At 46.5% G+C, this 27,175-nt stretch overlaps 1 protein-coding gene across 3 annotated transcripts in view; it reads left to right on the forward strand.

The window, feature by feature from the left end:
• Adam19 (ADAM metallopeptidase domain 19) overlaps positions 1–27,175 on the forward strand; it is a 91,766-nt gene that overhangs the window by 55,562 nt on the left and 9,029 nt on the right. For 2 of the 3 annotated variants that reach the window (XM_087571624.1, NM_001160228.1), the window contains 14 exon segments: positions 1,569–1,761; positions 2,378–2,443; positions 6,930–7,001; positions 9,908–10,074; positions 11,772–11,856; positions 13,728–13,867; positions 15,788–15,965; positions 17,358–17,447; positions 20,296–20,491; positions 22,656–22,764; positions 24,098–24,311; positions 24,958–25,035; positions 25,144–25,252; positions 26,374–26,512. In XM_087571624.1, coding sequence (XP_087427750.1) covers positions 1,569–1,761; positions 2,378–2,443; positions 6,930–7,001; positions 9,908–10,074; positions 11,772–11,856; positions 13,728–13,867; positions 15,788–15,965; positions 17,358–17,447; positions 20,296–20,491; positions 22,656–22,764; positions 24,098–24,311; positions 24,958–25,035; positions 25,144–25,252; positions 26,374–26,512 — 1,836 coding nt within the window. 3 annotated transcript variants of the gene reach the window in all.

Consider the following 27,175-nt stretch of genomic DNA (forward strand, 5'->3'; position numbering starts at 1 on the left):
GGTGTCTGCCTAGGCTCGGGATAGGTCACGGATCCCCCAGTGACTATTCCCATGCTCAGACTGATCTTCAGAATGGCTCCCTTCCTGCCAACCATGAGTACAGTTGTTTCTCTATGCTCCTGCCTTCAACCTCTATAGATTTAACCAACTGTGAATCAAATATTTTTGGAAAAAAACCTTTTCCTCATCATATATAATTTTTTCTTGTCCTTATTCCCTAAGCAATATAGTATATATAACATATCTTTAAAATCGTATTTATTTATTTATTTATTTGTTTATTTACTTGTGTGTGTGTGTGTGTGTATGTGTGTGTGCGCGCGCGCGCGCGCATGTGCACCATGTGTATGCAGTGCCTGTAGAGGCTGAGAGAGAACTTCAGATTCCCTGGATCTGGAGTCAGAAGCAGTTTGTGAGCTGTCTGGCATGGCTGCTGGGACCAAACTCAGATTTTCTGAAAGAGAAGCAAAGTGCTCTTAACTGCTGGGCCATCTCTCCAAGCCTAGCATTTACCTTTGTCTGTTGTATGATTTTTTTTGTTTGTTTGTTTTTCAAGACAGGGTTTCTCTGTGTGGCCCTGGCTGTCCTGAAACTCACTCTGTAGACCAGGCTGGCCTCAGACTCATAGAGATCTGCCTGCCTCTGCCTCCTGAGTACCGGGATTAAAGGCATACATCGCCACTCCTGACTCGGCATTTACATTTCATTTGGTATTATAAGTAACCTAGAGGTGATATAAAATATGTGGGAAGACACGAGTAGGTTATGTATCAATAACATACCATTTTATATATAGTTTGGGGTGGCTATGATTTTTGTTTCTGTAGGAATCTAGACCCAAGCCCCTATGGATACCAGCAATAAGACTATATGTGTTTGAATGATATGTAGACCCTAGTGAAATCTCAGTGAGTGAAGAAGTCAAGTAGCCCAGCACATACCTTTGAGTTCAGTCCTGGGTGAAAGGTTGTTCTAAGTGGTTAGTCATGGGTGTCGCCTCACCAGATTGCTGCTGGCACAGGACTGTTGATGACTAGGAATGCTGGCTGTTAAGTACCGCCTGGCTCCCAGGCACAAGGGCACTTGTCTTTCACTTATCACTCAAGAGCCCTGATGAGTTAGTACCTTATCATTTTTATTTTAGGGATGAGGAAATTGAGCCTCAGGGTCATGGGATGTTTCTTGAGGAGCATGTGAGCATCGAGTGGCGGAGCTAAATCTAGAGGCCGGTTATCTTGCCAGCAGGCCAGTGTGCCTTCTCTGATCACATGTTACCTTTTCTGGGTCTATAAAGTTTTATGATCATTTATGGGGTCTATGACTGTCATGGGTCATGCTTGATTTGTTGGCCTTTAGGAGTCCTAGTCTAAAGCCTGACTTAGGGAACTACAAGTGCTCTGAGCGTCTGTTCCCCACAGTGTATCTCCCCACAGAGGGTCTGAGCTTGCATCAGGACTTCACAGAGGGGCTCATGGCTCAATATGAAGTGAAGAAGCATGAACATCTGAATCTACACAAAGGACTTTTCCAGAAGCACTGACCAGAGATTCCGTTTCTCTTATCCACAGAGGACTGATTATAGTGAGAAGTAACCTCAGCTACATCATCGAGCCCGTCCCTAACAGCGACAACCAACACCGTATTTACAGATCCGAACATCTCAAGCTGCCCCCGGGGAACTGTGGGTTCGAGCACTCCAGGCCCACCTCTAAGGACTGGACCCTTCAGTTTACACATCAGACCAAAAAGCAACCTCGCAGAGTGAGTTCTTAGGTTCCCAGGCAGACCGGAGCTTGTCCTCTCTGTGCACCCTTACTCTGAGGTTTTCTAGATTGAGAGAGGATGGGTAAGAAAGAGGGGAAGGGCCCCCACACCCCTCTCTTGGGATTGTTGAGTGAAACACTGTCATAAGAGAACCACTGTTTGTATTTAAAATATTCTAAGATACCGATTTAAAAAAACGTATAAAGTTTAAAAAAATGTCCACTTCCTCTCTTGGAATAGCCACCTCACTCGATGTACAAACTATGTTTTGTTCGCACTGAAAACGGAGGTCTGTGGTCTCAAGGTTACTTAGGAAGTAAGCTGTCGACATGGTCCCTTGTGGGGTGTTGGCCTCGATTTTGCCTGTCCTGGCCAGTTTGGCTTCTTCGTTTTTGTGGACTAGAGGATTAAATCCCATGGCTCTGAAAGGCCTTGAGCAGTAACCAGCTGCAGATGGAGATGGTGGGCTATAGCCAGGACTGTCCCTAGCACCTCAAGTAAAAGAAGGAAAAAAGCTCACAGTTTATTAACCAGTGCGGTTTCTCAGCTGCTTTTGGGATGAGCTGGAACCAGCCGTTTCTCCTGCACTGACCTGCTTCTGTCTCTTGCCTAGATGAAACGGGAAGATTTACACTCTATGAAGTACGTGGAGCTTTATCTGGTGGCTGATTACGCAGAGGTAAGGGGTCAGCAATGGATTTCAGCAAGAAACCAGACCAGAACAAATAAACAAAATTCTCCCTCGAAAACATCCATTTAGCTTTCGGGGTGCTCTGGGGAAATATGGACACATTCATCTCTTTTTAAGTTTTATTGTATAACTTTGACTTTAAATCTGACCAAGGGCTCTTCTAGTCATTTTAAACAGTAAGGAAAAAACGAAAACAACAAAAAGCCAAAGAAAGGCTCTCCAAGCATGGACACAGAGGCATGGTTTGCTCAGACAGGATCTCATGGTCCTACGGTTCTGACACTTGCTCCTAGGACTGTCTGTAATCCTTTAGAGAATCTTGTAGACTTCCACTTTACAAAGGCAGCAGGTGACTGCCACATCTGGCCACATACAATCTTCGCAGATGTGTATCTATTTTTATAACCACATTGGTGCTTCCAAAATGTCCCCGGAGCAGCAGCATATGTAAATCCTGCAAATCTCTGAGCCTCGCTCCAGATCTCTTGAACCCCAGATTGTCAGGGTCGGGTACCACAGTCCATGGTCTCATAAGACATCGGAGTGGTTTTGATGCATAGCAGGTGAGCTTGGGAAGCGCTGAGCTACAAGAGAAGGACAGTCCCTTGATTCATTTCCCTCGAATTGGACAGGCCCTAAGATTTCACAAACACCTGTCCACCTGGCTCAACATTTCTCTCAGTTTCTCGGGCGGCTTCCTGATTTTTCTGTGCTGCACCAACACAGTGGTTGGCATCGGGATGCAGCTGTGAGCCAGAGCTGCTCCTGATTCTGAACTTCTCTGTGGAAGCACAAAACCCTTGTAGTTCTAGGCACGATAGCCACTGAAATGGGCCCTTGGTGATGAGTAAAATGCTCACGATAGATCGGGTATGGTTTGGAGCCTTGGTAGAGCCTCTCCGACGTGCCAATGTTGAAGATGGCAGGTGGTGTGTAAACAAAGTTTGAATGGAAACTTATCCTGGAGTCTAGAAGTTCTGTTTTCTCCTGGGGGGCCTTCCATGTACCCACCACCCATATTCCCATTAACTACGTATTACCTTCAAGTCCCATATCATGTGGTGACATGACCACAGCCAAACACACTTTCCTGTACTCTGGCTGAACACTGAGCCAAAAACTCTCTGTCCTCCATGAAGGGGTGGGGGGTGGTCACCACTGTGTCATAGTCTCATGTCCTCTCTGCTTGGGCCTACCAGCTTTCCCAAAGGCCTCTTTCTGTACAGCTCTACCTTTCCCTGAGCCCCACAGTATGTATCAGGGCGGTGCCAGCGGAGAGTTCAAGCCCAGGTTTGAGAGCTGATTTTTGAGAGCTAGAGGAAGGAAGAGAAGGCCCTTGAGCCTTCTTAAAGACAGGAGGAGTTCACCGGGCAGAGGAGTGGAAGTGGAGGGCTTTCTAGGGAGGGAACAGTGTTTACTTCAGAAGAGTTTAGCTTTTTTAAAGTGATTGTCTTATATTTTTTCCAGAAGCCAGGCATGGGTGGGTTCTGGGATTTTTGTTTTCTTTCCACAGGCTGATGTGTAGATGGGGGAGCAGTAAGGTTGTTTTCAAAGCCAGCCAGGTACCCTACTTAGCCCTGCCCCACAGCAGCACCTTTGGCTGTCTTGTGAAGGTTCCTGGGAGAAAGCAAGGCCTTTCCTCCCAGATAGTTCTCCATTTAAGTTTAGTGTTTAGTGTTGTCTGGTACAAGGTCTTCCGCCATTTTTCCTAAGCTACGAGATGCTTTAATCAGATAAAATGTCCTGGGACTCCATTAGAGTGAGGCACTGAGAAAGCCCACCGCTCTAGTTAAAAGGAGAAGTATCATTCTTTTGCCCAATGGGTCCTCCTTAGTGTAGGGTTTTAAAAGCCACTACCTGTAAGTCTCCAGCAGGCACAGAGAAGGAGGAGATGGGGCGTGGTCTGCCTCCTGGCATCTAGACTCATAGCAAACCAGGAAGGAAAATCTCTTCGTGAAGCTGCCTCCATGGCTGTGGGGCCAGACAGAGAACCTTACTGTTACGGGGGGTGGGGTGGGGGTGGGGGATGAAGTATCCCTTAAGAAGCACCAGTCACATAGGCATCCTCACCCCTTTTTGCTACAGGGCCGTGATTCATACCTCCTGCTAAGTAAGGGGATCTCTTGGTCCTCGGGGTCACAAACATCTTTCAGCTGCAGGCTTTGGATGATTCATGTCAGGGTTGGAATAGGCCAGGCAAGATTTGCAACCCAGAGCTCTGCTGGCAGAAATGTACTCCTGGCCGTTAGTCTGAGAGCGCAGGAAGATGAATCAAGGGACGGACGTAGTCTTGGTAATTCATCATCTGGTGCTAAGACACAGCACCCATCTCCGGGATTGGAACTCACAGCAGCCAGAGGGGTCTTCGAGTGGGAAAACAAGTGAGGGAAGTGAGGCTGTGTCCTTGCCATCTAGAGAGCTGACAGCAGTAAGTGAGCCAGCAGTGGCTCTCTGACTGGGCTTGGTTGGGAGCTTCTAGGACGTTCTCAGCATGTCCAGGCCATAGGGGAAGAGGAGTATAAGAGAGCTACTTGGGTGGTTCCGGACATTACTCATTAAGTGAAAGAGGATGTAAGGGGAGCAGAGGATGGGATTTATGTCAGAGAAGGGGAGAATTTCTTTAGACATAGGGCTGTCATGGGCTTTGACGGTACTAGTGGGATGTGAGGTCTCTGGGAAAGGCTGGCTTACCATGTTTTAAGTCCAGGGTTGCCTCAGAAAGCGTAGCATTGAAGCACATTGTCTTAAGACCAGAGGTTGTAAACCATGGCCCATGTGAGCCTATCACATGTTTTTGTGAGTATTATTCTGGAGCAGGGCCACACCCTTTGATTTGTGGTATCCCGGAAGCTTCTAAGCCAACAAGGAGAACTGTGCAGTTGTGGTCCACCAAGGCAGAACTGAGCAGTTCTGACCCACCATCCCACGGTCTACCAAGCCTAAGAATGTTTACTCTGAAGAGCTTCATAGAATAAGCTCACCAACTCTGGCTTCGGAATCTTCTGGAAAACATGATACACTGTTTCAACCACAGTGGCCCTATTGGGCCTTACTGTTTGAGGATAGGATTAATGTATTTGGAAGCCTGAAATCTCATCCCAATGCTGTGATAAATATTTACTAAATAAATAGAAATACTCTCGCCACAGGACCAGTTTAGAAGTCAGGTGGCCTTGATAATAGAAACTTCTAGATTAAACACTTTGCAAAGGTCTGTGCAGCAGGGTCCTAGAATGTAACTCTGTACGAGGTGAGGAGATCAATGGAGTTCTTTTCTGGTGAGTGTCAGTTCCAAGGAAGTCAAGGAATGTTCTAGAATCTATACAAGGGAGAGGAAATGGTATACCAGAGCTGGGACTCAGCCTTTGCCAAACAAATATTCTAGGGCATTTATTCGGCCTTTTATTCGTTGTCTTGTTTGGGTATTTTGGAGGATCTGGGGGGAGGAAACCTGGGACGGCTTGAAATTGAACCTACAGAGTACCCACCTAACAATAAATTCACTAGGCATCCAGATTCTGTGTAAAAATAACAGCAGACAAGACGTGTCCATCGTTTGGGGCAGCGGCAGGTTATAATTCTAAAATCGTTTTATCTTCCCGTCCTGACAAGTTTCCTTACTTCATTATTGAAGGTGAAAGAGGTCTGTCCTTTTTCAGACAGAAGTGGTCACTATGAGGCCTCCTCATGGGACTCTAGGCAGACATTCTAATCAAGTACAGCACAATTTTCTCTCTCATGCTCGATTAGCAATGTCTGATTCCACAGTGATGAAGTCTAAGAATCTTTCTCACTATAGAAGGCACTGCCACTTGGAATCGCGTGGAAGGCAAAACCTGTTGCTGATGCCACGTGGTCCTGTTGGCAGCACCCTCTCCGTGACATTTTCATGGCCTTCCACTGCAGTTAGTCTGTGCAAGTTCTCAGTGAGTTTCTTAGCTCTTTTAAATTGTGTGCTTCTTAAGTAGAGGATTTGCTGTTATAGTTATCTCTGGCTCTCCCCCCATTGTAACGGAAGCTCCTGTAGTGTGGGATCAAGACTTCATGTCTGTGTGTCCCCTTTTGTGCTAAGCACGACAGCTTGTCTGTAGAGTAGTCCAGCAACCATTAGATCAGTGATAACTGACCACATGCAGGAGAAAGCCTTGTAAGGCGTGTGACAGTGGCCTCCTATGGGGTTGATGAGCAAAGCAAAGAGACCAGTCCCTCCTCTGATCAACCAGTGAGGTAGCCAGAAGCACTGTAATGTAAAGGCAGGAAAATAACTACCTGAAGGGTTAAAAGAAGATAACTATCTCTCCTCTGTTTGCTGCCTTGAGCCGGGAGATGGAGAGAGCCAGGATGGAGATCAGTCAGGTCCTTCCCTCCGTGAGTCGTGGGAAGGACCATTGCTGAAAAATGACTGCACACCACAGACCCTTGGATGAGAACTGTGGAAGGGTCTGTCTCACCTGGTTCTCTTTGTCCCATTTAGTTTCAGAAGAACCGGCATGACCAGGATGCCACCAAACACAAGCTCATGGAGATTGCCAACTATGTTGATAAGGTGAGACCAGGTGTGTACTTTCTGGGGGAGGTTGTGGCACCTCAGACGGTCACACGCGTTTGAGCTCCTGTTGCTGACCCTCGGGACCCTCAGCTATCAACCGGAAGCAGGCAACTCAGCTTCTTGGGTTGGGTTTTGTCTTTCGTTGGTTTCTGCCTGTGGGAGCTTTGTTTTGCGCTGTTTAATTTATCAAGTACAAGCATTGACTCACATCAGTGGCTTTCGGTCATGTTTATAGTTTTCTGATGGAATTCCGTTTCAAAAGTGAGATCTTGTGACCCCGCCCATATAAAAGCCACATGGCAGCAGATGGCTGGAAACAGAAGTGCCCCCAGCTCTGACCCCATGACCTTTCTCACAAATGAAGTGGTTTTTGAGGAACACTGGACAAGGAAGAGCCCAATATAAGAAAGTGTGGAGGATGTGTTCCTCCAGGTGAAAGCCCGGTGATTCTTTGACTTAAGCAGGATTGAAGTGGGCCAGGGTCAGGTGTGCCCAGAACCTTTAAAAGTCAAGACGCCATCTTTCTAGAGCTGATGTATCGAACTGTTTGAGGATTCCCCCCTTCTAGGAAGTCAGGGTTGTTTAAAACATGCACTTAGGAAATTCACAGAAGTTTGAGCTCTACTAAATGGGGTGTTCTCAGACCCAGAAGTATTCTAGGTGAAAGCAAGTTCCAGCACAAAACACAGAGACGGTAACTTGGCAATGGCAGCCCCTCTCCACAGGCTGGCAATGTGGACCTTAAAAAGTAAGCCTTGACATGCTTTGGTCACGTGCCCCCTCTTAAGGGGCAGTGTTGGTGGGTAGACCTAAGGTTTTATGCTTGTCACTGGATGACAGTTCCAGCCCTTGGGTCTCATGTCTCTTTGAGACCCTGATAACCATTTCAGGACACTGTAGAACTTTGAAGGCTTTCTTCGCCTGCTAGAGGTTCACAGATCACAGATCTTGGGCTGGAGAGGTGGTTCAGCCAGTAACAAATAGAAATTAGAAACTTTCAAGCTGGGCAATGGGAATGCACACCTTTAATCCCAGCACCGGGGAGGCAGAGGCAGGTGTTGGAGTTGGAGGTCAGCTTGGTCTACAAAGTGAGTTCCAGGACAGCTAGGGCTGCAAAGAGAAACCCTGTCTCTAAAAACAATAAATAAATAAATAAATAAATAAATAAATAAATAAATAAATAAATAAATAAAACTTTCAGTGCTTAAAAGGCAGAGTTGGTTGCTGTGAAGTCGCTAGATGAAAAGTTCACAGCCTTGTGTTTTTTCTCTCAGCATCTGTGGAAATAGACCACTGATATATAACAAGAGAAAGTCAAACACTGGCCTTTCCTGGAGGGAAGGATCCTAGAGACACAGCAGAGTCCTGTGTCCAGCTCCTAGCTCACCAGCAATAGCGTTCTTATCGATCCTGTAACCAAACACTTAACATCTGGAAAAATATGTTTTCCCCAAGGAGACAGGAAGCTACTGCCACCTGTGTAGGAACCATTGTCCCAGACCGACACTGGAAAGGTGGAGGCCTTGGCTGTCTGGCTCTAGGAATTTTCCTCCTGCACTGGGTGATTAGAGCCGACCTCTAGGTACTGATGAGAAATGGAAGTGAGATGTCAGCAAACACACCCAACAAATAGACAGTCCCGACAACAGAGAAAGAAAAGATGCGGAGGGGAAAGAAGGTAGCCGCACACCCTGGGTGTTGATGCAAACCCTGTGTCTTGTGGATGATGGTCATTCTTCCAAGCCTCTGGCTGCCCTCCCAGCACACAAGGCTTATCATTCCCAGTAGGGTGAGGCACATGAGCTCCTCTGAAATTTGTTGAGCCAGCTATTTGGATTGAACATTTTAAAGCTAAAACTGGAAGGACTTTACACATTTGCTGAATCAGGGGCCCGATCCACAGTGTTTTCTCTGGACTGTAAGAAAAGCCAAAAGCCCTTCAAAAGCCCTTGAATGAAGCAAACTCAGATATTTTGGGTTTTTCTGTAGTGATAGATGGGGCAAAAACAGAAGAACCGGGAGCCCATATAGACTGAAGTTTCCTGGCGCAAGTGAAGGATCTGAATGTGTGTGTGCGTGTCTGTTGTGTGTGTGAATGTACGTGCATGTGTATGCATGTATGTGCGTGTGTGTACATGTGTGCATGTGTGTAGTTTATTGTTATATACATATTACATGATCTAGGCTCTTCAGCAGCAGAAGGTCACGAGGGCCCTGGGGGCATAACCTGGTTCATTCTGGCTGCAGAGTCTTTCTGCTGAGATTTTGGGCAAATTTCTCAACCTCTCTAAACATCAGCACCTTCCTTGTTCATGACAAGTGCTGGATGAGCAGTGGGACACCAGTTACTATTGTTAGCCAGGAAGGAACCCACCACTTTTAGATTGAGGAGATCTATCCTTTTGTGGCCTCCATGTATATGAGGGTCTTTTTCTTTAAGTCATTGGTGGGGTGGGGAGACGACCCTGTATGTAAAGTATCTGCTGGGTGCATAAGGACCTGAATTCCCAGCACCCATGTAAGAGCCAGGCATGGTGGCATATGCCTGTAACTATGTGTCTGGTGGGGGAGACAGGGACAGGTCCAACCTTGGACCTTGGGCTTCCTGTATATATGCACACACACAGGACACATGCACATGTAACACGCAATCACTGACACAGTAGCATCAAGGTCAGGTCCATCAAAGAACACCTTGATGTCTTTAGGGTGCTGTTACCTCTACCTTTTTTAAGCCTCTGTTTTGTAAGCCAAGATACCCCCATTTGACCACCGGAATGCATCTCTCCGAAGACAGTATTTCCCACTTTCTGGAGCCAGTGGGCAGAGAGCAATCCCAGCATCTGTGCTCTGAGCTCCTAGGCCAGGTGGTGAGAGAAACTGGCCTTTCTGTGTCTTTTCAGTTTTACCGCTCCCTGAGCATCCGGATCGCGCTTGTCGGCTTGGAGGTGTGGACACACGGGGATAAGTGTGAAGTCTCAGAGAATCCGTACTCTACCCTCTGGTCCTTTCTCAGTTGGAGGCGCAAGCTGCTCACCCAGAAGAGCCATGACAATGCCCAGCTAATCACGTAAGCAGCCCTTTTCTGGTCCTGTTGCATCAGCCTTGGCTGTAGGGCCTCTTCCTGCCGTAGGGGTGCTACGTTCACCCTTCCTTTCACAGGGGCAAATGTTGGTTGTCCAAGACCTCCCCTGCTCCCTGGGCCAGATCACCAGGCATTCTCAGACTCAGAACACCATGAAAGAATGTTTAAAAGCCTAAGAATGATAATAGTCCTCTGATGTGTTTTCTATCCATGAGAGGAAATTAGCCTTACCCCTCATCAGCTGAGCAGCTGAAGCACTTGCGTGTGTACATTAGGGGGGTGAGTGGATGACTCTTGGTCACAGCCAATAGCCTGAAACAAACAATCTTGAGCATGTCAGCTGACCTCCCACCACAGGCTACAGGAGATGGGTCCTCAGGTCCTTCATTCTCTGGGAACTCAGGGCTGAGTCTCTGGGAAGATCAAAATGGTAGACTGTAGGGACCTTCATGCTCGGCGAGAGGAAATACTGAAACATTTGGCCAAGTGCAGTGTTAGCTTCCCAGCAGCCTCAGAAGGAAAGGAACACTGATGCGGTCGGGTGCTAGGTGACAACCTACTAAGGGTGATTAGTGTATATTAGTGTTGGCCTTCCGGGGTGCCTTGAGGAGGGTTCAACAAAGGCACATAGAGGAATAAACTCCTTTACTTATTTGTTTGTTTTTAAACATAGCCAAGTCAGGAATTATTTCATCCTTGGTGCCTTGATTTACCCTTTCATAATAACTGGGATTTTCAACATCTGCCTGTCCCTAAAGCCTGGACTCTCAGTGGTCACTTGAGGACTGGCCACTCACTGAGAAAGTCTTTGTTTACTGAAACATTTGGCCTGAACTTGTGGATTGAACACCTTGAATCTGTTTACAGTAAAGCTTCCCCAGAGCTAAGGACAAGCCTGTGAAATGCCAAGTAGGGCGTTCAGACACACGGATACATGGATGGGGTCAGGGTGCTAGGTGACAGCCCCCTATATATATTGAATTCATTGAGCAAACCTTTATTAAACAGCCGTTTATTCCTCCTCGCCTACTCTGGGTGGGTGCGACTGAGAGAGGGATATGTTAAATCAGGGGGAACTGGCCGTTGACAGGTTAGGGTCATCGTTGCAGTGCAGAAGGCGGAAACAGCTTAACCTTGCACCCAGCTGCAGTTTATGAGGCTCTGAAAGGGACTCAGCTACTTTTTTTGGTCCTTTCATGATGTGTGGACCACGGCATCAGCCCCGCAGCTGCTGTCCAGCTTCCCCACTTTTGCCCCCAGGACACATGCCACCGACGGTAAGGCCTGAGCCCCTGGCCACCGGCGAAGATGGACATGATTCACTTGGGCATCACAGCCTGGACCACACCCTTCCCAGTGACCCCTGTCTCTGACCATTTTCTATGAATCAGGAATGGGGCACAGCTTTTTAAGCCCTGCCTTCTTCCTTTTGGAGACCTTGGACACATTCTGAGAGAAAGTGACCTTTCTTCTCTGCTACTGAGGGAGGAAGTGAGGGGAGGTGAGAGGTGTGGTATCCTGAAAGTTGTCCAGTTGCTGGGTTACCAGGCTTGTCCCCTTGAGGACAATCTGGGAATGTCAGTGGGGTCAGTGCACAGCACAGTAGCCGTTCACTCCTGTCCCAGGGGAGCAACTCTCTCAGCTCCCACCTGAATTACATGTCTTTTTTTTCCTTCCTGCAGGGGCAGGTCCTTCCAAGGCACCACCATTGGCCTGGCCCCCCTCATGGCCATGTGTTCTGTGTACCAGTCCGGAGGAGTTAGCATGGTAGGTCTCAGACAAGACAGTGGTGTTGCCTAAGGGGACAATGGCTCCCAAAAGAGGAGGCCGGCTTGGAAAAACTGATTTGATATTTATATATAGTTGCAGAAGTAAAAAGCATTAAAAAAGAGCAAATGTTTCAGATGAAGTTCTTAGGTCCTAAGGAGAGTAGCCAGGGGTAAAATTTCATTCACTGTAGTTTGTGTTCGTTTGTAAGCAATTGTAAAAATAGACCTCCAGGTCTGTCTTGTGTTATTCCACAAGGGCTGGAGGAGACAAAGCAGGAGCTGGAGGACGGCGTGTGTGTGTGTGTGTGTGTGTGTGTGTGTGTGTGTGTGTGTGTGTGTGTGTGTAGGGTGGAAATGTTTCAAGTCTGGGTCTTGAGTCCTTAGGTATTGCATTGTGAAATGAGAGCCTGTCTCAAGAGTCACAGTGAGGAAATTGCTGTCTTTTGAAATTCTGACTTGGCAAGAGCAGGTTTCTTGTTTTGTTTGCTTGGCTATGTAGCTCTTGCTGGCCTGGGATTCACTGTGTAGACCAGGCTGACCACAGACTGAAGATGACCTTGAGGTTCTCTTCTTCCCGATTCCATCTCTTGAGTGCTGGGTTGACAAGAGTTGGCTAACATACCAAGTTCAGTGTGGTGCTGGGATCGAACCCAAGGCTCCACGCATGCTACTCTAGTACGCTACAGTTACATCCCTAGCCTCTGTATTTTGACTTCTAACCGGGAGTGGATATGAAGCAAGCCTCTTCTCTGCTCTCATGTGTTATTTTATCCCTCTACCCATCGTGTATTTTTATTGACAAGGTAACGTGAATGTTAAACCCCAGATTCTAGAGTAAATTCCAAAGCCATGCGACTTTGGAATTAATGCCTGTCTTTAGTTGTAAAGGTAGCTTCATGGCTTATGGTCTTAGGACAAGAATAAACATTAAATGATATAATTAAAGGAACACAATTATATATTTAGTAAACACTTTCTGTTGTTATGTTTTGGAGACAGGGTCTCACTACAGAACACTATGTCAGAACTCACCACATAGACCAGGATATATATATGTGTGTGTGTGTGTGTGTGTGTCTCCTCTAACAGAGATCCTCCTGTCTCTGTCTCCTGAGTACTAGTATCAAAGTCAGGTGCAACTGTGCCTGTTATAAATAGCCTTGTGGCTGCTTTTGTTCTACTGTTTGGTTTTGGGGATGGGTCTCACTACATTGCCCAGGGTAGTTTCAAACATCTGGGCTCAGCTAGCCCTCCTGCTTCAGCCTCTCAGTTGGCTGGGACTGTAGGTTTACATCACTGCACCAGCTCCATTTGTTTTGATGATACCTGTACCAGGTTATGTCTGGGATGGCCCTTTCTGCTGGGATGCTCTCAGGAAACACTGAGCCAAGCGTATCTACTGTTCAAGTCAAGGTGATGTTTAAGAGCTACATCAACAGGTCTGCATCTTTTAAGAACACAGGTAACAGTCTTGAGGATTTGCTTTTCTAATGAAGACAGTGCCTTTAGACTTGTTAAGAGCAAGTTATGAAGAGCCAGTACGCTCAGTGTTAGGGGAAATCAGTGAGGAACTGTCAAGGTCACTCAATAAAAAGTCATGCAGGCCGGATAGTGGTGGTGCATGTCTATAATCCCAACATTCAGGAGGCAGAGGTAGGTGGATCTCTGAGTTTAAGGTCAGCCTAGTCTACAGAGTGATTTCCAGGACAGTCAGGACTACACAGAGAAACCCTGTCTCAGAAAAAAACAAAAAAAACAAAAAAACAAAACAAACAAAAAAAGCAAAAAAAAAAAAAAAAAAAAAAAAAAAAAAAAAAAAAAGCATGCAAGAAATCCCTGGTCTTGAATTTGAAATTCTTCTCTGAACAGGACCACTCCGAGAATGCCATCGGTGTAGCCTCCACCGTGGCCCACGAGATTGGCCACAACTTTGGCATGAGCCATGATTCTGCACACTGCTGTTCTACCAGCGCAGCCGATGGTGGGTGCATCATGGCTGCTGCTACGGGGTGAGTCAACCGGAAGGGTGCAGGTGGGGAGAAGAGTGGCGTGAGAGATGCAGGGTCAGCCTGACCCAAGCAGTCCTAGATGGACCCAGTGAAACTTTCAAACTGTTGATGAAGACAGTTTAAATGATGTTTACATGAAGCAGAAGTGGACAGATGGGTTGCAGGACGCCAAATTCCTCAAAGCAGGATCTAGAGCCCTGGATTGATGAATAGTTTGTAGTTTTCAGCTATAAAATTGGCTCAGACTCATTTTTGTTTGCTTGTTTGTTTTGTTTTCTTTCATCTTGTTTTTGTTTTTGAGATCACATGTGAGAGAGTCTTGCTCAGTCTAATCTTGAGCTTGTGAATTTAACCCTCTCACGTCAACTACTACCACACCCATATGCTCAGTTCTTCGAGAAGCTTTGCTGAAGGCCTGTTTTGATGAGAACCATAACCCTTGGTCTTTCCTCTTTGGAAGCTTTGTAGTTTATAGAATAAGAGGAGAAGGGGGCCATCCATTTACTCCTAAAGGAATCCCTGAAACAAGGATACTGAGACTCCCAACACTTAAAAGGACTTTCTAAACCAGAGCTTTTTTTTTTTTTTTTTTTTTTTTTTTTTGGTTCTTTTTTTTTTTCAGAGCTGGGGTCCGAACCCAGGGCCTTGCGCTTCCTAGGTAAGCGCTCTACCACTGAGCTAAATCCCCAGCCCCTAAACCAGAGCTTTTGAAAGAACAGGGTTATCTTGTGTTTGAATGTGTACATCATACCGTTCTCCAGGACTTGAGCCACTCCCTGGAAGGCAATGTAGTCGAATCCTTATTTGTTCTTCCGTTCCAAGCCTCTAGCTCGTACCTTTTGAGTTTGAGTTCATGGTTAAGCCCACTTCTCTCTCTGCCAATCCCAATAGAGTGTGTGTAGACAAATGGCTGATCGCTAAATCCATTCCTACTCTAATTATTTTTAAGTTATTCACACACTGTCATAGCTTAATGATTAGTAGCAAATTCCTTGGGGGCCTACTGTAGTACTGGAGGAAGCCCTCAATGTTTAACCTTTAATTGTTTTAGAGACTTAAGCACAGGGCCTTACCAGGGTCTCTTTACAGACCCATGTTGTGATAGAGCCGTTTTCTGATATTTACATCTCGTGCTGTGCTTCTGTGTGATTTTCCTATATACATGAATTTAATGTATAAAGTAGGCACATTAAGAGGTTAAAAACACCAACTCATAATAAACTAGAATGTTTGAAATAGTAATGATAATAAAAGTTACCTCACGTTTAGGATTTGTTCATTTCTGGATGTTTGTACTCAATATTTTCATATCACTGTTGACTAGCGGTAAGGAAAACCAGGGGTGGCAGCTGCGGATAAGGGACCGGTGTGCTTTTGATTCGTTTCCATAGTAGCTGGCGACTGTGGTGCCTTCATACATTCTACTGTGGTAAATAAAGACCACGCATTTGTGTGTTGGGTGGTGGTGTTGGTTATGAAAACAAAGATCAGTTCCTTAGCCCATGAGTAAGTTAAACACGTAGTCTTGAGCTTTCTGGTTCTGTTTTTCATCATGAGAAAATAACCAACCATCTGGCGTTCTGTTGAGCTCTCAGTATGGAAACCCGTCTCAATGTACTTCTCACCCTTTACCTACCTCAGCTCCCTCATGGAACAGACAGAAATTACTGTTCTGTTTCTCCACCGCCTTTTTTTCATTTTTAATAAGAAAAAAAAAGTAACGGTGTGTCCTGTTCATCGTCTCATGGTTCAGGGTGAAAGAACTCTAAGTTCACGTTACGTTACTGATGAATGTCCTGGTGAGGCAGAGGGCATGTGTGGGGTTTCCATTCAAACGAGCTTAGCCTCTTGAGGGGCAGGCAGGACAGCCAGCTGTTTGGTGTGCTTCAGCTCGCCCAATGCCTCCTCCTTCTCTGCCAGGCACCCTTTCCCCAAAGTGTTCAGTTCGTGCAACAGGAAGGAGCTGGACAGGTATCTGCAGTCAGGAGGTGGGATGTGTCTCTCCAACATGCCAGATACGAGGACTCTGTATGGAGGCCGGAGGTGTGGCAATGGGTACCTGGAAGACGGTGAAGAATGTGACTGCGGAGAAGAGGACGTAAGTGTCAGGGCCACACTAGAGGGGGGGACAAATCTGCATTGTCTGCAGAGCTTAAGGACACTGAAATTGTTCCTATTGAAAGGACGGTTTGACAGATAATTTCCTTTGGAAAGGACAATGGGTGATTTCATAGCGGCCAGCACTTGTTAACGTGACTAGCGAAGGCCCTCTGTGTGTGAGATGCGGACAGTGCGTCTGCCAGGTGGACCGTTTCTATGGCCTCTGCAGCTGTGGTCAGCACAGTCATATCCAGGATCAGGGTGGAACCCTTTTGAGCAACTGCTCTAGCCACAGACCATAATCCCAGGGCACGTATCTCTCCCTCCCCCACAAGAGGAGCCCCAGATGGCCTCTTTGGGCCCTCCAGCTGCAGTGAATTCATTTCTGGAGGCCACACAGCTGGATGAGCTCATGACCATGAGCCTGGTGAGGAGCCTTAAGACAGCAAGCTCGTGCTGTTTAGCCCGGAGAAGAGAAGATTGGAAGGGCGTGCTGGAAGTGCTCTCAGGGAAGAGCTGCTGAGGAAGGAGAGCTCTTGGTGGATAGGCCTTTTCCTCCTTCAGAGCCTCAGAACGAGTGTGGAGAGCACACACCCTAGCTCCGTCATTCCTATGAGAAAGATGTTTTTCTGAAGAAGAAGAAGAAAAAAAGCAGAACTATACTGTTTCGTGTCTATTTTTTGAAGGATGAGAAAGTGTGTTAACCTATGCTTGACAGTTGGTGAACTGTAAGCAACACGTGACTGTGAGACTGAGGTATACTCTGTCTGCTGAGATGTTCTTTTGGCTTTTTAAAAAAAAACACTTATTTAGTGTGTGTTTGTGTGAGTGCGTGCGTGCGTGTATGTGTCGTCCCCCCCCCCCCCCCCCATTTCACCATGTGGAACTCAGGGATCAAACTCAAATTGTCAAGGCTTGGCGACAAATGCCTCTACCCATTGAGCCACCTTCTGACCTCCTTTTAAAACTATAACCCTGTAACTTGCAGAATTAAAAAAATATCTAGCGAAAGACCAAGGACTATGAACTAAAAGCAAAGGTCAGCCCTGGCCCTTCAGCATAGGGGAATTCTTTTAAGGACATCGTGGATGGTAGGATTTTACAAGCTCAGTACGACCACATAATTATGGGATAATACCTACTCTGAACCACCACATAGCCCCATCCAAGTTGTGGTATCGCCAAGGATGCAGCACCCGTGTATTTTTCTGGCAAATGCTCATTACCCTGGTAAAGGACTGCCATGCGATGCTCTAGTGAGGCCTTCTAGGGAGCAGAAAGCAGAGCATGCTGGGCAGGCCATGGAGGAGGCAAGGACTCCCCCTGCTGGGCGCCGCCTCTTGCCCTGATGCTGCAGAGGCCAAAAGCTCCCTGCCTGTTGCCTTTGTAGGAATGTAAGAACCCTTGCTGCAATGCCTCCAACTGCACTCTGAAGGAAGGGGCCGAGTGTGCCCATGGCTCCTGCTGCCACCAGTGTAAGGTAAGCGTCTCCTCTGCCTCAGACCTTGGGGTGACAGCCGAGTGGGTGATGGCTGGGTTTTGGCCTGTGTCAAAAATTTTAGACACAAGGCCAGGGAGGGTGGTCCTTACCACTGGCCACTGTGGTAGGAATCTGTGCTTTCATGTTCAAGGCTCTGGTTCAACCCCATCACTGGGAGGAAGAGAAGGGAAAAAGGATGTGTGTGTGTGTGTGTGTGTGTGTGTGTGTGTGTGTGTGTGTGTGTATTTGGAACTGAGAATGTCCCTTTAACTAAGCCTACCGGTTTTCTATCCTGGACCTCATTGTGCTCAAATCACACACACTATATATAATATGTAATATATATATATATAATATATGTATGATAGAATTATATAAATGTTAATATATAAATATATAAGCAGATATGTAAATAAAAGATATACATATATGTACATATAAAATCAAAATAAAAAGAACACACGCATATTGTGTATATATGTATGTATATCATTTTATGTAACTATATATGATATATCTTACATAGGGCTACATACATACATATATATGTGCATATGTAGGAGAGATCACAAGCCTCAGCTCCCAGGCCCAGGAAGGCTTCATTTTTACTTGAATACATGAAAAAACAAACAAACAAACATGATTTTGATGAACGTAAGTGACCATCTTGGGAGATGTCGGGCACCAGGATGAGAATATGTTAACTGATTCAGTCTTCACCACAGCCCCATGGGGTACACATTACTGCCTTCATTTTAAGGTAAGGAAAATGGGGTCATTAGGAGATGGGTGATGAATTCCAGATTCCATCAGGACCTGAACCCAGTTCTCCCTGACTCTGAAGCACGCACTCCTAATACCGACGTGGGAAATAAATTATTACCATTAATAGTCATATAGCACCGAATTTGAGAACTTTTTAATCTAAATCTGACAATTCAGGAAGTCCCAAAATATAAAAAAAAAAAAAACTAACAGATTTGGAGATTGAAATCTGACCCAAATGGATAGCAGACTAATTATAGTCTTTATAAAATATTACCTAAAATATTTTAATTTCATCATCATATATAACATACTAATATTTTTTGTTATAAAGGTTATCCTGGGCTTTATTAGAGGTCATGTAATACATATTTTTTCTAATTATATACATCTAACATTCGTGCAGATTTGTTAGACACACACTACTACTATGGTATTTGAACTTTCGAGTTATTAATCTGAAAGTCTGAGTTATTAACCAGAGAAGTCTGAGAACGGAGCTGTGGCCTATCCCACCCTCAGCTTGCCAAGAACACATGGTGTTCACGTATGGTACCCCACTGAACATGCTTGCTCTTAGCAGCCAGAGAGGGGGCTGTAATCTGGAATTCTGGGTAGACAGGAACCAGTAGTGGTTAAGTGCACACATGTCCCAGGGCTTCTGTGTTGCTGCTGGCCCTGCTCATCCTTCCTCCTAGTGGGTCTTCATTTGTTCTTTCACTGAGCCTTTCAGACTAGGAATGGCTAACAGAGGAGCCTGCTGGGTTTTTTCTCCAGAAGAGCTGGTGGGTGGCACGGTCACTCGGAATCAGGGGAGGGCCTACCTGAGTCATAGGTGTCCTTGCCTGGCTCAGGGGAACCTGGACACCTTCTGTTTTGACATGAAAGCCCCCAGAAGTCTGTGCTGAGTTGAGTCCTTCAAGTCTCAGACCAAGGCTGAAGAATAAGCATGGAGTGACCTTTCACTCCACTCCAGTATCTCAGATTGAGTCTCACAAAGGGTTCCTTGACGTCAACCCCTACCTGTGTGAATTTGGGGGATTTTTTAACTGCCCGAGTCTCAGCTGTCTGTCCGTCTGTGGACTGGCATGAGTATTAGAAACACTGATACAAGAAGCAATATCAATTTCATGGACAATTTCACGTGAGGGTCTGATGACATAAATAGTCGCATAGCACTCAGCCCCGTGCTTTTCATAACAGTGAGGCTGTGTTGTTTGGAGGCACAGGCTGGACGAGGCCAGACACATTTACAGTTCTGTTATTCTAGGGGCTCAGCCAGGAAGATTGACATGAGTTCAAGGCCAATCTGTGCTAATTAATGAGTTGGAGGCTAGTTTCAAGAACAAAACAAGAATGTTGTACATTGGAAACTTGCATGAGGGCTGGAGAGATGGCTCAGCGGTTAGGAGCACTGAATGCTCTTCCAGAGGTCCTGAGTTCAATTCCCAGCAACCACACGGTGGCTCATCTGTCATAGGGTCCGATGCCCTCTGCTGGTGTGTCTGAGGACAGCTACAATGGACTCACATACATGAAACAAACAAATAAATCTTGAAAAAAAAACTTACATGAATAGAACAATAATGTAAATTGAAATTTTGCATGAATGCTAATTCTCTCTGTGTGGGTACATGCATGTGTGCATGCATGTATGTACCCTTATCCGGGAACTGGTCTGCCACATACCATACCATGTGACTTTGAATATACTGTCTCGATTCTTTAATTATATAAGACTATCGTGCAAACTAAATAAAGTCCTAATAACACTTCAGCGAAAGGCGGTTATAATGGCACAGAGAAAACTACAGATCGTTACATAACCATTCCTTCTCAACTGCTGTGTACAGGAATTGCATTGAGCTTGTCTATGTGGACACAACTTTGAAGGTACTCTGTCACTGTTTGTGCGAAGGCCAGCGGTGGCTTGAGCTCATTGAAAGCGTGCGATAAGCGCTGGGATATCAAAGCAATGGAAAAGTGTCTTCCCCAGATAGGATGCCGATGAGCTCTTGGCTGAAAGGGGGTCGGGGGGACAAGGAGGAAATGACTACTTTTCTCCTCTCGTTCCTCAACCTAGCTGGTGGCTCCTGGAACCCAGTGTCGTGAGCAGGTGCGGCAGTGTGATCTCCCCGAGTTCTGCACGGGCAAGTCCCCCCACTGCCCCACCAACTATTACCAGATGGATGGCACCCCCTGCGAGGGTGGCCAGGCCTACTGCTACAATGGCATGTGCCTCACTTATCAGGAGCAGTGCCAGCAGCTGTGGGGACCTGGTAAGGACCCTCCTGGAGAGTACGCTCTCTTCCACTCACCACTTCTAAGCCTGTCTCCCCGCTGGCCACTTAGCATGGCCTAGAATGCCTTCAAATACCACATCGTATCCTCTTAGCTCGAGGGAGACATTCGAAGGCAGCCGGGTGACAGTATTTCTCATCGTCCCTTGAAGCTTTTAGTTTGAACACTGGGCAGACAGATAACAAATGCTCCCTCCCCAACACACCAATGAAGCAGAAATGGAGAAGAAAAGAAAATGAAAAAGACCCTTAGGCTCCAAAAACGTTTAACTCTAGTCCTATTCTGGGAAAGCAAATTTTAACTGCTGTAAAGTGGAATTTCTTTATGTATCAGATCTCAAAGACGCCAAGTGATGTGGTAATCACAACACCTATCCTAATATGACATTGTGGAAGGGATGAGAAAACAGATAGGACCCCGTAGAAAGCAGTTTAGAGATACATTTTAATGTGCCTGCCGGTTCTATTAATTACATTAGGGCTTACACTTTTTCCACGTATCCTTTTTTTTCCTGAGAAGATTTTCCATGATATGAGCAATTTGTGAGTAAATGAAAATAGGTATATACAGCAAACGTCATTTACTGATCATAAATCATAACGAAATTTATCTTAAAATAATCTTCCATATATAATTTTATTGGAGCAAACATACACTTCAACAAACCGGTGTGCTTGTTTATTTTTTCACGTACAGAATTAAGTCTTGGCTAAATAGTTGATAGTGTAGGACACTGAGGGTCTTTTATGGTTTTCAGAGTTGACTGACATTATGATTTTATAGTTGTTAGGGACGGGGACACCAACCCACATCGATACGTGGTGCAAAAGTTACAGAAGTATGTTTAGGGCCTTACCAGAAATTGTGGGAAATTCTAATCTGACCCCCAAATCCTGATTCGTTCAGGGATTTTTATTTTTACTTTTTGAGATGGGGTCTCAGTGTGTGGCCTGCTTGCCTGAAACTTACCATGTAGTCCAGGCTGGCCTGCAACTCCCAGAGATCTACCTGCCTCTTCCTCTCCAGTGCTAGGATTAAAGGCGGGCACCACGCTCAGCTCCTGTGTTGTTTTGTTTTGTTTGTTTTAAAGAATCTAAAGTCAGGAGCTCGAACGGCTACTTTATAAATCAAACTTTCTAATTAATATTAACAATAATCTGATGTTTCTCTGCTGAGGACTGACAGCAGGGAAAACATTCTTTGTTTTCCTTAACGAACCCAATGCTTAAGGGACAAAATACATAGCATAAAAGCATGACCAGTCCTTATATAAAGTAGCCTCAAGTCTGAGCTGGTTTCAGGGGCATTCATTGGTTATGTGCAGCGTGCAGCTGTGCTGAAAACCAAACTCTTGCAAAGTCACGGGATGCAACATGGGTGAGCTCTGAATTCATTACACATTCTGTAGTAATTAGTTTTGGGTCAGTGCACATTCAGAATCCCTTTAGTGTTGTCAGATTTTGAGCCTCCTCCTGCTCCCACCCCATTCAGGTGTGGGGTTCCATCTGCCCCCATTTTCAGAAGCTGGGCTTTACACTCCTTAGAAGCAGCCTCCCAGTGTACTTGCTCAGGGATGTGAAGATGTTGTTAAAGATGTCATTACACTGTTGCTAATTGCTGCAGCAGCATCCGCTGTGCCCTCAAGTCACGTGGGGGCTGAGTTCTGTGTACAACAAACCAAGTTGAACCGCAAAGTGCAGAGCAGAAAGAGAAGAGAAGAGACCTCCATCCTTTATCGTGTTCTCTCAAGAAGATGCCCCAGAATCAAATCTGAGGGCTGTAGAAGATAGAGAAGACGATTCATTTTTCTCATAGACGCACTGCTAAAGATGGTTTCTTTCCCGTGATATAGGAGAGGGAAAACAAGGTAGATATGAAGAAAAAATTTCCAAAGATGTGTTTTAGTTCTTTTAATGTTTGGGACATGAATTATTAATCTTTTACGGTCCGGAAATAGGGCAGCCCTTCTTCATTAATGAGCCGGCTTAGCATGCCGCTGCCAAAGACACAAATCTTCCATGAAACCTTTTCCCTGAATCACTCTTGAGAATGTGGAAGTGTCACGCCATTAGCCAGGGCTAGCTCTGCCACGGGGAGCCTCTGGCGGGCTTCTGCGCTGACAGATGTTTCTTCCACACCTAGGAGCCAGGCCTGCTCTTGATCTTTGCTTCGAGAGGGTGAATGCTGCTGGTGACACCTATGGTAACTGCGGCAAAGGCTTGAATGGCAAATACAGGAAGTGCAGCCCCAGGTGAGACCACAACGCTGACCCGATGGGAGGAAGAGTGGGAGGAAGAGTGACCAAGTGAGCCCTGCTCTGTCTTCTTCATTCCCACCTGACTTGGTGTGGACAGCCTCCCACTGGCTTTTACACAACTCAGTTAAAGTCTGTCTCTGTGCTCTACCTGTCCAGTTGGCTCTAAGGAAGGGACAAAGAGGAGTGGGCAGCTTTGCTTCCTAGGAAGCTGATCAAGGTTGCTTTGGCGGCTCTCTTAAGAGCAGGACAGGGGGGTTGGGGATTTAGCTCAGTGGTAGAGCGCTTGCCTAGCAAGCGCTAGGCCCTGGGTTTAGTCCCCAGCTCCGGAAAGAAAAGAGCAGGAATATCTCTCTCTCTCTCTCTCTATCTCTCTCTCTCTCTCTCTCTCTCTCTCTCTCTCTCTCTCTCTCTCTCTCTCTCTCTCTCTCTCATATAAAAAGTGGGGCAGGAGATGGCTGTGATCCGAGATGACAATGTTCCAGCTCATCAGCGTCGTGGATCACAGACCGGTTTTTGCTGAGTGTTAAAATTATGCCTGGTCCAAAGAAACCATCTCTAATTCGTTCATCCCAGCCACCCACTCACCCCTCTGCCCACCACTGTTGCAGATTTACCACAGGCAAGGTGCTGAATTGAGTGTCTAGAGCAAGGTGGTAATGGAGTAATAGTTAGTGGCCTAGGAGGTTTCCCCCAAGAAGTTCTCTAGCTGAGTTCTGCAGCAGTGAGGAGTCGAACCAGCGTGTAAAACAGTGCTTTAGGCAGAGACGGGGTAGAGATAGTACAGTAGATAGCTACAGTGTGTGGGAAGGAAAGGAAAGGAAAGGGAGCCATGTAACTGAGCGTGGGTAGAGGAAAGCAGGAACTAGACCCCGAGAGATTTAAAGGCACCGCTGGAAGATCTGGATTCCTCCCGTGGATGCTGCAGTCAGGGGTCTTGCAGGCTGGGACAGAAAGAGGTAATAATGTAAGTCAAGGAAGCTGTGTAGGAGGGAAGACTGATAGGGATTGAAAATGTTCAACCCTTAGAACAACGACGAATGGGAGGCAGAAGGAGACCCAGCTCATGGTTGGCGTGCTTGGGAAATGGTTGTGGGATAAAGATGACCGAGTATTCATGTCATTCAGTTGTCCTTGGAGTTCGGACATCCTAAGTTGAGCTCTTGGCTTAGGTCTGCTAAGACACTCCTTTTCTGGGTCTGCTGGATTCCAGCCCACTCTCTGGTCCTTTGCTCTGCTCCACCGAAGCCTGCTGTCTTGGCTCAGACAGAAGCTCTCCAATGCCCCAGCTCTTCCCCAGCCTCTGATACCGTTCTCTTTCCCGGCCCAGGGATGCCAAGTGTGGGAAGATCCAGTGTCAGAGCACCCAGGCCAGGCCCCTGGAATCCAACGCAGTATCTATTGACACCACCATTACCTTGAACGGGAGGCGGATCCACTGTCGGGGCACCCATGTCTACCGGGGTCCTGAGGAGGAAGAAGGGGAGGGTGACATGCTGGACCCAGGGCTGGTGATGACCGGGACCAAGTGTGGCCACAACCATGTGAGTCCCTCCATAACCTCACTCAGAAACCAAGAGGCAGAGACAGAGATTGAGAAGTGTGGGCTCTGGAGGAATGATGCGTGGCTCCCAGGGTAATAGCATCCCACCGATAAGCACCCTATAGACTGTGGATTAGGAGTAAATACGGGCTTCACTATCATCCATGCCGTAAGCTATTACACGAAATAGAAGCGGACTGAGAGTCAGGGAACCCAAGGAAAAGGGCGCTCCCGATCCCACGTATTTAATTGTGTTAGTAAAATTATGAACACAGAGGAACCCCCATGATATGCCCAGCACAGAGTAAGCTCCTGCCACGTTCATGATTTTTAGGCATGATACTAAAATTAGAACACATTCATTGTTGGATGGCATATAATCAGCATGATGCTAGACCGTAAACATCTCCTAATTGCTGGATGTAACATTTCAGCAATGTTTGCTATTCCTTCCCCAATCACAAGGGCGATAGCAGAATTCAGTTACCCACCGCCCCGCCTTTGGAGGCCTTTTGTGTGTCTCACTAAAATATATAAACCAGAGCTACGTTTTGGGGTTCCCATTCATCCTAAGGACAAACCTCCCACCCCGTAAGCCTCCCCCACGTCCCTGCTGCTCCTCTGATGGCTGCTGTTCCTTGTTGCAGATTTGCTTCGAGGGGCAATGCAGGAACACCTCCTTCTTTGAGACGGAAGGCTGTGGGAAAAAGTGCAATGGTCATGGGGTACGTGTGTCCGTGCAGAGGTCTGGGGTCCTGGGTGTCGTGGGGGCATGCCCTGTGGGAGGTGACAGCAATCTTGGGAGCCGATACATCTGCGGCCCTTCACTCTAGGTCTGCAACAACAACAAGAACTGTCATTGCTTCCCTGGCTGGGCTCCACCTTTCTGTAACACCCCAGGAGATGGCGGCAGCATTGACAGTGGGCCTTTGCCCCCTAAGAGTAAGTGTTCTGCTTTTGCGAGAGGAGACCATGGGGATCAGGGGTTGGTTGGCAGGAACCTCCAGCCTGTTGACATTGCAGTATGGCACTGTTGTCTACAAAAGTGTCAGGCTTTATTCGTAACTGTGAGGAGATACGTAGAGACTGTGGCCTACAGGTTGGGTTTGACTGTTACAGAGACCCAAGAGAAAGACGCTGAGTGGGAGGATGCCAGTTTTTCCTATGGGGCCTGGGCCTGGGCTTAGATATCTTCCTGTCCTTTTACTAAGGGGAGGGAGGGGGAGTGAGATATTAAGGGAGACGATAGGTCATTGGGTAGTCACAATTATTTGGGGGAGTAACTAGTAATTAGTCCTGTTAGGGACACTATCCTGGGGTGCATTTATTGGTTATTTTGCCTTTTGTTAAATGAAGGTTAAGAAATGGGAAAACAGACAAGTTTTATAGTTCTTAGGGGAGGCCTCGGGAACTCAGCCCCTGTGGTTTCCAGATTTTGTTTTTTGAGTAATGGCAAAAGTACTTTTAAAAAGGTATAAAGGTAAAAACAGGGTGTGGTAGTAGCTAGCTAGCACTTAGGTTTGAGGCAGGAGAATTGCTGTAACTTTGAGGCCAGTCTGGGCTCTAGCAAAATAAAAACAGACAGGAAGGAAGAACAAGGGGCGCTTCACCAATGCGGGCATCCATGTCTGTTTAAATTTATGACTCGTGGAACCATGGAGACGGCTTTGGGCCCAACCGTGAGGGAAAGAGTTCTAGTCCTAAGGCGTCTGAGCCAGTATTTCTGGCCGTTGCTCTGTGTCTAGGAAAATCGTGATGCAGGCTGACTTGATAAAAATCCATTAGCCGGAAGCTGACGGAAACTGACGGGGTCTGAACTGCTTTGGGAAGAATCTCTGCAGCTGAAGAGAAATGCCTGTGGGGACTGTCTTTAAAAGCGTGTGCATGGGCCTGGCTCTTTAAGCTAGTATTAGGGCGCCGATACTATATAACGTGCATGTCTCGTGTGTTCGAGTTTGTTTGAAATCAGTCATAAATATCTGAAGGACAACCGAGGCTCTGTCAGTTTATGGTAACCTGAACCAACGGCCTCTAATTCTCTCACTTGTGCTGACTTCCGGCAGGTGCGGGTCCTGTGATTGCTGGGGTGTTTTCTGCCCTCTTCGTGTTGGCAGTCCTGGTGCTATTGTGTCATTGCTACAGACAGAGCCACAAACTGGGCAAGCCCTCAGCTCTCCCTTTTAAGCTGCGGCAACAGTTCAGGTGCGACGGGGCGCTATGCCCAGCCCTTGTGGGAAGGTTGGTGGTGATGGGTCTAATTCTTGGATGGTGACAGCAGGGAACATGCCACCCTCACCCCTTCTGTCCTGCTCGGTCACCATGGCAAACGTTATTAGGTAATGGCTGTGATCGATTTCTACTGAGCCTGGTTGTCAACTCGAATTCTTCCCAATAGAAAGTCCTTAGCCAGTTCAAACTGGGGGAATGACATAAAATCTATTTACCATCCCTGCCTGGTTAACTCATGTCTTATTTTTAAAGTGCAGGAAGCTGAGGCAACAGAAAGGGATGATAAGCTCAATCAGTCACAGAGATAACTAGACATTAACCCAAGAAGACAAATGATTAATTCATTGAGATATTGATGGGGCGTATTCTCTAGAGTTCTGTTAAGTGTACTTGCACTGGAAGGGATTTTTTTTTTCTGCCTTGCATCATTCTATATCCATGATGGTGGGGGTCGGGGTACATGATGGTTAGTGATATTCTGTCTTCTTATTGGGGAGGGAGGGGATCTGCTTTGTGCAAGGCTTCTCCAGTGGCCATATGTGTACTTATTTATAATTTAGGAGATGGGTTTTAAAGGATCAGCCCACTTTCTCCAGAGGAGGGTTGGTTAGATTTGTCCATTGGTCTAGGTCGGAT

The sequence above is a fragment of the Rattus norvegicus genome, chromosome 10 (assembly GCF_021556685.1).
Source record: "Rattus norvegicus strain SHRSP/BbbUtx chromosome 10, alternate assembly SHRSP_T2T, whole genome shotgun sequence".
Taxonomy (NCBI): Eukaryota; Metazoa; Chordata; class Mammalia; order Rodentia; family Muridae; genus Rattus; species Rattus norvegicus.